Source organism: Enoplosus armatus, chromosome 19 (assembly GCF_043641665.1).
Source record: "Enoplosus armatus isolate fEnoArm2 chromosome 19, fEnoArm2.hap1, whole genome shotgun sequence".
In the NCBI taxonomy this organism is placed as follows: Eukaryota; Metazoa; Chordata; class Actinopteri; order Centrarchiformes; family Enoplosidae; genus Enoplosus; species Enoplosus armatus.
Genome location: NC_092198.1, coordinates 2,688,348 through 2,700,000, shown reverse-complemented (window position 1 = coordinate 2,700,000; position 11,653 = coordinate 2,688,348). Strand labels below are relative to the sequence as shown.

General features: G+C 40.9%; 1 protein-coding gene across 2 annotated transcripts in view; it reads left to right on the top strand.

The window, feature by feature from the left end:
- galnt14 (UDP-N-acetyl-alpha-D-galactosamine:polypeptide N-acetylgalactosaminyltransferase 14 (GalNAc-T14)) overlaps positions 1–11,653 on the top strand; it is a 124,055-nt gene that overhangs the window by 22,609 nt on the left and 89,793 nt on the right. The window contains exons 2-3 of one of the 2 annotated variants that reach the window (XM_070925700.1): positions 852–878; positions 2,175–2,344. In XM_070925700.1, coding sequence (XP_070781801.1) covers positions 852–878; positions 2,175–2,344 — 197 coding nt within the window. The remainder of the gene's footprint in view (positions 1–851; positions 879–2,174; positions 2,345–11,653) is intronic. The other variant, XM_070925701.1, reaches the window with a different exon arrangement.

Here is an 11,653-nt window from a genome sequence, read left to right as displayed (position 1 = left end):
GTAGCTGTTTTTGTTTTTTTTGTTTTCTTTAAAGTCGCTGCCACCTTGTGTTTCTCTCTACCAGCTGTTAGGATCTGAACGGGATTTATGTGCTACATTAACATTTTACATCTCATTTTATAGCGTTTGTATTTTCTGGAGAAGTAGGACTTTTTGCAGAGTTGGCCGCTTCTTCTGTGCGACGTTGGAAACAGAATCTTTTTGGTGCTTCTGCGGAATAACATGAAGGAGGACTGACTTTTACTGTGGCTCACACTGAGAACCTCCAATTAGCATATTAAAAGGCCATACTGTTGCCTTTGCGTGCTGCAGCCTATTAACTACAAATGTATATAATTTGTGCCTATTTTCCAAAGCATTTCACAAGTTAAGTTTTAAGTTTGATTTTCACCCCTCCAGGCAGTCATATTGATTTCCATTTATTCTCTGTAGCAAGAAAATCAACTGACAGTGACCTCATGCTAGCCTGAGCTCAGATATTCATCACAATGAACATTTAGTTACCTTTTATTTTAATGTCAAAGTTGCTGTGTGGTACTGCAGTCGGAGAGTCTTCCCGTTTGACGTGTTCAAGGACAGCCTGACATCTGAGAGTTAGTGGCTGAAAAAATAAGTGCAAGAACAAAGTCTCAACGTCAATTATTATTATCCATCTCATTATTGTATCTTCTGGAGTTGATTTTGCCAACAGCAAAAACCATGAATGCAGTGCAGTTCAGCAGCCAGCCATTAACTCGCATTAATTACATGATAAGTGACAAAAAGCTAAAGGCAAGATGGATGACCTGCTGTATCTCAAGCAAGTTTTTGCAGAGGCTCTGCATGAAAAACATGAATCTAAAACCTGTTAGGGTTTCAAACCTGCCCAGTTTGGTAACGTTTATTCTGGTGCTTAAGATAAACTAACACTGAATCCATCTGCTGATTGTGGGAATTGTCCTAAACGTGAGAATAAACGCAAAACTAAAAAGTGACATGTATAATATTTTTCTTTGAATGATAAATTGACTGACTGACTGATATTTAGGATAAATTTACATGATCAGAAAATAAAGAATTGGGACTTTAAAGCACAAACCAACGTAAAGCATCCAGCAAAGCAGAGATTGGTACATCAAAAAGCTGCTGAGAGAAAAAGGGCAGCATTTAGTCACAAAGAGGATGAAGAACTCAAGTCCAACGTTCATCTTCTTAAATCCAAAGAGAAGAAAGTTAAAAACCCCTCTGAATCTTCTTTAAGTAAAATTACCTCTAAAAGCTCTCCTGATGCTTTTAAAGAGCTCCTCGCCCTGGACAGCCGAACCCACACATAGATAAACACACACACACACACACACACAACACACTCTCAACGTATCTGTGGTGGATAATCACAGGTTACAAGCCAAGACTTCGAATGTGACATTTATGACTAAATCTCACATTCAGTTGTCATCCAGTCTGATGACTGATGCAAAGAAAACGTCAGTCAACAAAACCTGATACTGTTTGCTTCAAACCAAGAAACACACTCTCCTCTCTGGGACATTTAGTTGGTTTCTGACACAGATTGACTCTCTTGAATGTTGCACTAAAGGGCCTTTGGTTACTGATTAATTGATACATTACTGTAGTTAATTGATTTATTGGGTGGTTGACAAACAACAGCTACATCATTTCAAATATTTATTGACAAAATATGACAAAATACTTGTTTTATTTTGCAGATAACTGTGTCCTCGCACATGTAAAGAATGTATACATGTATGTGCATCCTCTGATGATTTATATACAACAATGAATATGTTTTTTAGGAAACACTGATCATCTAGAATACACAATGACTGGCAGAAGATGTAGTCAAGGTACAGTGACAGGACGTGCAGATTTGAGGCGTAAATATGATAAAACTGCTGAACAGTGTCGTATCCCAACATGGTGATGTCGCAATGGTGTGCATAAATACACACCGCAGTGTGTTGGCTTACATAGAAAACAATGGGTGTGGGTGTTATGACGTGTTGCTCTTTAGAAAACGAGAAACGATCTCCAAGTAAAAGTGTTTTTTCTCTACATTTTATAGATTAAACCATTAATCCAAGAAAAATGTGTTGACCGATTAATTGAAAAATAAAAATCATTGTTAGTTGTAGCCCTAATTGACTCACAGTTTCTTTGGACTGACTGATTGACAGATCTCGGATGCAGAGTGGGAGGACATGTTGGAGGGTTTTGATGAGCGGAGTTACCTGAACGCTCGGCGCTGGAAGCCCGGTGACGACCCGTACACCCTGTACGCCTTCAACCAAAGAGAGAGCGAACGCATCCCCAGCAACCGCGCCCTGAGAGACACGCGACACTACAGGTACACACACACACACACACACACACTTCTGTTTGAATCACTGTGTAAGATGTCAGATGGGTTTATAGAAAATATATATCCTGTGGGATGTATGTATGCCTGTCCTGCAGGCACGAACACATCAGAATACACACACGCGTCACGATAGATCAGCTCTCAGTATTACAGGTATGAAAACACACACACACACACACACACACACACAGAATCAAACAGTAACACAGCAGCAGCTCTCTGTGCTCGTAATTAATCCCCTATCTGTACTAAAGCAAATTTAGATTATGGAACCAAACACGTTTTCATAGAAAAACCACCAAATTACAATCCGTCTGTCCGCTAAGAAATTAAATTAAACACCAAAATAGAAATCCTCTTAGCCGAGCGGTGTCCTCGTCTGTTGGAAAGACGCTCAGCAGGAAGATAAGGAGCTCGCTGCTTTGACAGCAGCCGCCTTCTTACACATTTCAGGAGATAAAAAAACTTCCAGGCACTTGTGGAAAGCCTGAAGAGGTCCCGAGTAGCCGGGCTACACACACAAATACACACACACACACACACACACACACACACACACACACACACACACACTCACCTATCATCCTGAACTACTGTTCCCATGATGCTCTCAGCAATCAAGGCACTTCAGTACGTCATCATTCTTAACACTTTTACTTTTATTTATAGTGTTTTTGACACTGGTTTATGTCTTCACTGAATGAAATATTCATACCTAAGGCCTTATGTTTTAACATCAGGTGGAAATATTCTAGATGTGTGGTGCATGAATTTATACATATTTCCCTTCAAATTCAACCTAACATATTTGAAGTGTTTATAAAGTTTGGGCTCCTGAGTGGAATTTAAAAGTTGTGTGAAGTTTAACCTTTTAGAAGTAAGAGTTGGCGATATTCTGTATTTTATTAATTGTCAATAAATACCATGAAAAGACCAAAACCAACAATGAATTGATCTTACTAACACGTCCGTGTATCCAAATTGTGATATGTCTTCTTCCTCTTTTCCAAAGAACTCCATTGTTATCCAAAAACTATTAAAAACACACCAGTGAGCCCCAAACACTCTCTAGAGCACCAAATGTGGATTAATCTGCTACTGAAAATAGTCCCCAACAAATGCACTATTTTCTCCTGTTTGAGTAACGTTTGATAAATTAAATTTGCTAAGAGTTATTAGAGATTGTGATGTGCAGTAGGAACCAGCCGGCTTGGGGCTTGGTTATGGTCTTTTCATGGGATTTGTTGACAATTTAAAAAAATACCATCATTATCCTTTAAAGAGGTTAATTTACTATATTTCTAGGTGGTATTACTGTTCTTTTTCCTAAAATACCCATCCTTTTGCTCAGAGGTGGTGTTGACATTGTTTGTTTTGTCTGTAATGACCTGGATGTGTTTGACAATGTGTAAACTAGCTTCTTACATCTGCTGAGGGACTTTTGTTTTATATATTTTATGGAGCTGCAGAAAAGGTAGATTAATGATCCAGCTGGAACGTCCATTCTCCTTGTTATGACGGCGTGGCTTCCAGCTGATGTTCTCTGTGTGATTAAAGGTTATCAGGCAGCTCATGGTGGCCCAGCTCTCTAATAGGAATCTGCATGTGGGCGTTAATTGGGTGGCTGTTTGTTCTGGCAGTTACGGTGAACATGACTAAGTCCTGGACGGTTGCTGCTGCTGCGTCTGGTGGTGGTGGTGGTGAGCACAGCGGGTTATGGCTCCATGACTCGCGTAGGAAGCTAAAATCTGTTAGCATAACTGGCACGTACATCACTCTGTGCTTGTGGATGTGTATGATGTTTAGAAGATGTATCCCGCAGATGATGGGATGTATGATGTCTGACTCAATCATAGCTTGTCTGCGGCTTCTAACACTGTGTGTCTCAAACTGTGTGTGTGTGTGTGTTTCTGCATGTCCACATGTCTACGCTAATGTGCTTAATTGCGTTGTGTGGATCGCCTGCATCATCTGCTGTGTTTCCGGAGGAGGGAGATTCGCTGTCAAGCTGACATAAGGCGGCTGAGAAGTGTGTGAATGTGTGTGTGTGTTTGTGTGTTTGACAGAGAAAGTGAGAAGTGTGTGTAGGAGGCGGGAAACCAGGGATACGCTTACACATTAATCTGTTTGCACGGAGGTAGGGGGCTGATAGTGCTCATTTATCTCGTATAGGACAGCGATGAAGGGTGTGTGTGTGTGTGTGTGTGTGTGTGTGTGTGTGTGTGTGTGTGTGTGTGTGTGTGTACGAGGTGATTATCTGTTAACTCAGTTACCGTGTAGCTATAGATGTGTAGCGCTTGGCAGGGAAAATGATAGCTCCCCATACTCTGTTTGGATGGAAAAAAGCTGCAGTGAAATCCTCGACTGAAGCCACTGAGGTTTTGTATTCTTAGAAACACCTTCTCCTCCACTGCAGACTCACGGAGGGGCTTCCTACACTTCGGCTTCGTTCCCAAAAAAGGGGGGCATTTGGTGGAACTTCAAGGTGGTGTGACAGTAATTTGTAGAAAGAGCACAAAAAGTGAGGGAAAGCAAACGTTAACTGGTTGGAGGAGGTTTGATAATTAAAAATGATGGTGTTGGGCTGATTGAGCATTTACCATTTACTCTGACGACTGCAGTTAGATTCCCAGCCTACAGGATTTCTACTGGCCTTCCATGTAATGATATGCCTTATGTCATGATGAAGGCTGTTGAGGTTCAATGCCCTAGATGAGAGAGGCACAATATTTTGTGTGACTGTATGGAGCTGTTTTAAGTAAATCTTAACATTAGAGTGCCCATCTTTGTGAGCGAGCTGCAGTTTGACGTAACGTGAAGTGAATTTTAAGCTGGGGTTGTTTTTCGGTTTCTTTGGACCACAGTCTCTGGACAGGTTGTGTGGCGTGACAGTATGGAAGCTTCCTAGCACCCGTTCTGTGTGACAGATTTCAAAACATGCCGATCTCCAGCTGTTTCACTTATTTTCCTGCAGACCCTCTCCTTTCCCTCATGTTCATGGAGTCGTGTGACTATTATAAGAATACATTTTCATTCAAGTGGCATTTAAAATCAACTCAATCAGACGTGCCGTTGCCTCAATTTGTGCCACTCAATACAGATTTGTGTCTGTTTCTTTTTCCACATCTGCTTTTGTATTCTGTAAATATCACTTCACACGGCATGTTGCACCTGAATAGCAGAACATAAACAAGGTAGTTTAAGGTTATTATTACTAAGATATTACCCAATAGTGATATATTGGAAATAGCAGGATAATAATAGAGCTTGAGATCATTTCCCTCACTTAGTTAATTATTATCCTATCATTAAAAATAAAATCATTTTACATGGTTTTACCCTTTTATTACGACTAAGATGCTTGGGGAATGTTAGTCTATCCAAGTCTTAATCAGGGCATTATCAAGTTATTACTTAATTGTACAGTTTAATTTTATGCAGATAAGGATCTGAAAAACAAACAAACCAAATGTTTCTTTGTAGAACAAACATTTCCAGTCTGTTTGGAATAAACACATTATAAACTATTTAGTGTCAAACCCAGAAAATTCCAGGAAAGACACTGATTGATTGACAGGTGATCTCTGGGTAATGTAGTGCAGACACACCTCAGCAATGAGCCTTAGAAACGAATGTAAAGACACAAAACCAAGAGAGCCTGGCAGATTATTACCACTCTGAAGGAAGGCTCCAGGAGAGAAAGCACAGCGGGTTTAGAGACGAGGCTCCAGGTCTGTTATTTTCCCAGTGGGGCACCGATAACCTAAAGATTAGAGAAGCAAGCTTTTGACCTGAAGATGCACGGTTGGCCTCCTTATAGCCTGCAGGCTGCAAGAAATCTGGAAAAATATACTTAATCCCAGACAGGAAGAAACCGCTTCCAAGGATGAATGAGTGCAGGTGTAATTTCTACTTTCTTTGGGATTATGGGTACATTTTACTTTTAATGAATAATCTTTAGAGGCGGGGGGAGTGTGATGTTACCTGCTGTTGCTCCCTCCATATTTGAATAAATAAAATGACTCAAGCAGTTCCTGGTCAAGCAGCAACCAACAGCACTTTCCTTTTAGGAACTCAGGAACTTTGTCTACAGTTTGGCTTCAGGAGGCTGGTTCTGGTTTTTGTTCCTGGGCCGTGGTTCCAAGTATAAACTGTGAAACTGTGTATTTGTTAATTGTTTCATTCATTAGTTACTTCAACAGAAAAAGAAGAAATAAAGTCTACATATGTCTTCAGGTAATATACCTTTTTTCTATGTTCAGGCTCCCCAAACTTAAACATCCCAATGATATGATCAATCAAATAAAGTCGTCATTTCACCATTGGTCTGCTTAGCCATTTCTGGAGATGCAATGACAACACAAACAGGAATTTTAGGAAGTTTTAAGCACACTGACGCCTGAATGCTGAAGCCAAAGCCCACAGGCTGAAAACTTGCTTAGAACCACAGTATTGAAGTAAATGGGAACCCCCTGACTTCTCTATCAGACTGAAGTCTCTAAATATTTTTTCACAGTAAGTTTGCCTCTCATGAGCTACATCTACATCTTCTGTGTGTTATTGTTTGGTAAATAGATATTATGACCAAAATAGTTTGTCAGCCAAATCTGAGAATGTGTGGCTCCAGTAACCTTCAAAGTCAAAAGCAAGTAGTAAACACAAACTCCAAGTCATGGTTGACATGTTTTTGTACGGCTGTCTGATTTTGACATTTATCTTCAAAGTGTCTGTTCACTCAGGCGATCAGTTGTGTTGCACATGTGTGTGTTACAGAGTCACAACATCAAAACACAGTGGTTTTAGGTGGGAAGCAGGACCAGTGAGGTGTGGAGAGCTTTTTTTTTAAAGCAGTGTTTTATATTTTTTGGCAGATTGTTCAGGTCGTTATTGTGTATGGGAGGAGTGCTCTGTCACTATCTCAAGTTTGAGGAGGAGGAGGAGGAGGAGCAGAGAGGAGGCGAGGAAGGAGACGAGAGGAGAGCAATCCGCGGCTTAGGGAAAGATGGAGAGATGGGGAGAGAAGGTGGTTGTAGGAGAAAAGAGGAGGAAGAGGAAGAAAAGTCAAGAGGAGATTAGGGAGAGGAGACAAGGAGAGGTGGAGGAGAAGAGGAAGAGAGGAGATGGGGGTGATGCCACAAGCTGCTGAGAGGAGAGATAATTGCCACATGCAGAGCTTGAGAGGCTGTGTGTGTGTGTGTGTTTGTGTATAAACCACTCCACTCCAGTGCTCTGCTATTATCTCGGTGAACAGGGGAACCTCCCTCCGTCTGCTCCCCGACAGACAGACAGTCTCTAAGCCCAACAGCCGCTCCACGGCAGGGATTAGATCCAAGCATGAAGACAATGGGCTGATACAGTACAGAGAGGAAACATGTCCTACAGTACTACACAAAGGGTTGATATGGCAACAGGAACTGCATAAGAAAACCGCTCTAATGCAAGACAAAGGGAAACGGAGAGGAAATGTGTCGTACAATAAGATAAACGGTCTAAAAAACAATGCAGAGTAAGAAGTGATTTCATGGAACTTTTGAGAAGCTGCCATGATAAGAACACCTTAGTTTATTTTGTCCCTGAGTGTATTATTTCACTATCTTTGAATTCTGAATATATGTCAGGAATGTATTTTGCACATTTTAAAGGAATACTCAGCTGAAAACCTGTTTGTAGAGTGCATCTAGCTAGCCTGTAGCGACTCAGTAACAGTTTACAGCAGTGATTCAGTTTCACCTGCTGTCTCCACCTCTCCACAATCCATCTGTGTTCTCACCGTATTAAGGTGTATTCACATTACAGTGGAAAAACTAGGTCCCAGCAAGTTCGCAGCGCTCCTGAACTCACGGTGGCGCTGTAACGTCACTAAAAGGCTCCACCTTAGCTACAATGCTAATGTTGCTAGCTGTAGATTGCTACTTTTCAGAGACTCAAACTGTGTTCTAGTAACAAACCTGGTACCTGCATCTGTCTGCTGATATTTGTTATATTTAAAGTTCTGGAAATTCAGAGGCACAGGTAATGAAGTTAAGTTTTTCGTCCATCTCGTGCAGCACATTGCTGTGGAGTTTGTTTTTTCAAATCCCACCGCACCTCTGCAAATACAACCCAAACTATCAGCATAGCTAGATACCAGTAAGTGAGAAAGTACGGTTTTTGTTATCTGGGATAAACTGACCATTTAAGTCAATCAAATACATGTAAAGGGACGTTTGAATAAAAGACAATAGTGTGACTCAGCAACAAAACGGTTATAAAAGCTGATTGATGTATAGCACAGGGAAACGTCTTTTTACTAAAACAACAGAGGCGTCACTGCGTTGAAGCAGCGACATTAAAAGGGTGTAAAATGATCAGTCCTCTCTCCTCTGAAGCACATCTGAACAACACACCACCCTGCACACATTTGTCATTTTCTTTGTTTTGCCAGGGTGGGAGATGTGACAACGCTCCAGTGTTTTGTTGTCACTGCTCCAAAATGGAGGCATCCTCCTAGTAATAATCGGCAACCACAGACAGGCCTGTGCTGGAGGGGGGAAAAATCAACGGTCCACAGAGTTGGTTACTAATTATTTCATTGCATTGTGACCCAGTGAGCCTTGAACATTTATCACTAACTAGATCATGCAGTGATTCAATAACCCCGTCCATGTCTTTGTGTGTCTTCAACTTGTGAATGTGTGTGTGTGTGTGTGTGTGTGTACACTGGCGTCACCGTCTTTCACACTCAGTCAACCTCTTAGTCATGTTTCCATGAATCCCAACATGCAGCTAAACATTAATCACTGTATTAGCTTTGGTGCCTCCTACGCTGACGCTTCTCATCCTTGTCAGATCGCAAGCCCCGACAAAAAAAAAACACCCTCTGAACTCTGACACTGAATGAGTTTTAGTTTCCTCTCGTCGAGCTTGTTTATTTGATTACCTGCTTCAGTAATGAATGATCACAGAGTGTGGTATCAAAAGCAGATGGAGGAAACATAAAACACCCTCGAGGCTCTGATTCGCTGTGAACCGATGTTCTGCTAAAAGGCTGGGATTTGAAAACACACATTTGACCTCCAAAAACTTTAAAACTCATTCATGCGTCACATCCTCCCAGCAAACACTGATTTGAGGATTTACGAGTGTCTAGACATTTAGATTAGAGAGGCTACATTTGTCTTTTCAGATGTCTATGTTACATATAACTGCTGTTTCAACCAGACCTCTGAATAACCTCCCGCATCTCAGTTTCTATTCACTGATTTAAATAGATCTCATGGTGTGCTCACTGACACCTGTTTCCTTGTTTTAAAAGACAACTAAGACAATCAGAGATTTGTTTGTAGCATTAAGGATAAGGACATCATCGTCCTGTGCTGGATGTTGCAGAAGCTGCAGTAGCAGAAGATGCAGATTTAAGTTGACTCACAACAACCTGTACAGCTGCGTGCATCTCATCCATCCATGTCACCATTTTGTATGGCAATTTTTCTGACGCTATTTATCTGTGTCTGGAGCAGGATGATGATATCTCCATTCTTAATCCCACCTACAAAGCTCTGATTTTTACAACTGTGGAAACAGCTTTCACTGGGCACAGCACCAGACCTATTTGAAAATGTGGGATGATTTAGAGGTGTGGAACCAGGCTAATTCAAACCCCTCCAGAATTGTAATGATTTTTAGATTCCTTCTTCAGGCTATTTTACTTGGTTATTTATAAGACGTAATGAGCATGTTAAATATGTAATTATTTCTTGAGAAAAATCTATTAGTGACATTAAATATTGATATGAAAATAAATTTGCTGACTAGAAATGTTTTTCCCCATGCGTGACATTTTATAGTTCGGGTTTCAAGTGGGAAAATAAAACCTGCACACTTGACAGGTTTTATTGTGAAAAACACGGAATAAAAATAGTGAAAATTCCTAATCAAGCCAATAAGATTTGACTAATTGTGACACTTTTACATAAAACTGTCTGAAACTTTGAACAAGGTATGGATACTTGAATATTAGACAGAATCGAACGTCCTCAGCTCTGGTTCACTGGTCCAAGAGGTTTCGTTGTCAGGAAACACGCGATGACTCCTGTCACGTTCACCACTGTTTACACTGAATTTAACAAACAGCACCAACCACGGCAGAAAGCTCTCTGTGAGGCGAGGAAATCCCCTTGGTGTATTGTGGGTAATCTGCTGATGTGGAACCTGAGCTGTGAAGCACCCCGGTGCTCTACAACAGCACAGAGTGACAGTGACGCTAAGCGGCTTTACCGTAGCTAGCGCCTCAGCTAACTGTCCTGCTCTGCCTCTGAGACGGCTGCGTGTCGAAACAATCACAGAGCAGACGGCGTTACAACTGTATCTGCTCTGATACCTGATTAGATTTGTTTGGCTCTTATGTCACCTCAGTGCGTTTGGATTCTGTCCTGTTTTTCCCATCTTTTCTGCAGCAGTTTCCTCCAAATTCCTACTTTTCTTTTGTGCTATGTGCTTTGTTGATGGGTGCAGAGAATTACATTGAATTACGTTGTGAGAAAACACACACACAGTGTTTGAAACATGAGGCACAGTTGGTCCTTGAAATAGACTTGAGACGGTGGATCCAAGTGAAGCTCTGATGTCTCATTGATTTCACCTCTTAAATCCACGTCAGTCGTGAAGGCAAAATGGAGAGGCAGGGGTGGAGGCAGATTAGAGGCAGAGTTTTTAAGCCCTCGTATATTTCAGGCATGGATAGTGAAACTTAAAGACACAGCCTGCAACACTTTAACACAGCTGTTGGTGTTGTGTTTTGCTCTGCTGGGCCCATTGTGTTTGGTGTTTTATTCCTCTCAGTAGAAGTAGACAAAGCAGAATAGCACAGAAGTAAAGTCCAAATTTCATTACAAAATAACAGACGGTAGATATGATGGTAGAGTTGATTATATCTAGCCTTTAGATATCTAGAGCTGGGGTTTCCAACCTGGGGGTCTGGACCCTTAAAAGGAATTGCAAGATACATTTTACGTTTTTTAGATTTGCTTTCTTTTTAATCTTTTTTCTTGTGAATCACACATTTTCTTGTGAATTTTACATCTTCAGCCCCTCAAATATTATTCAAATTATTCGTGACAGACCATGTTTTTTTCCCTGGGAAGAGATCGGATTTGATGTGACTTGACAGTTGCATAACACTAAACCAATGGGATACAATCATAACATTTTTGGGGATGCAGAACTTATGCAGGATAACCACAGTAACTGTATATCTGAATGAAAGTCACATGAGTCATTTGTGAATCTTGTTTAGGCTTAAATTTGTAAAAATGA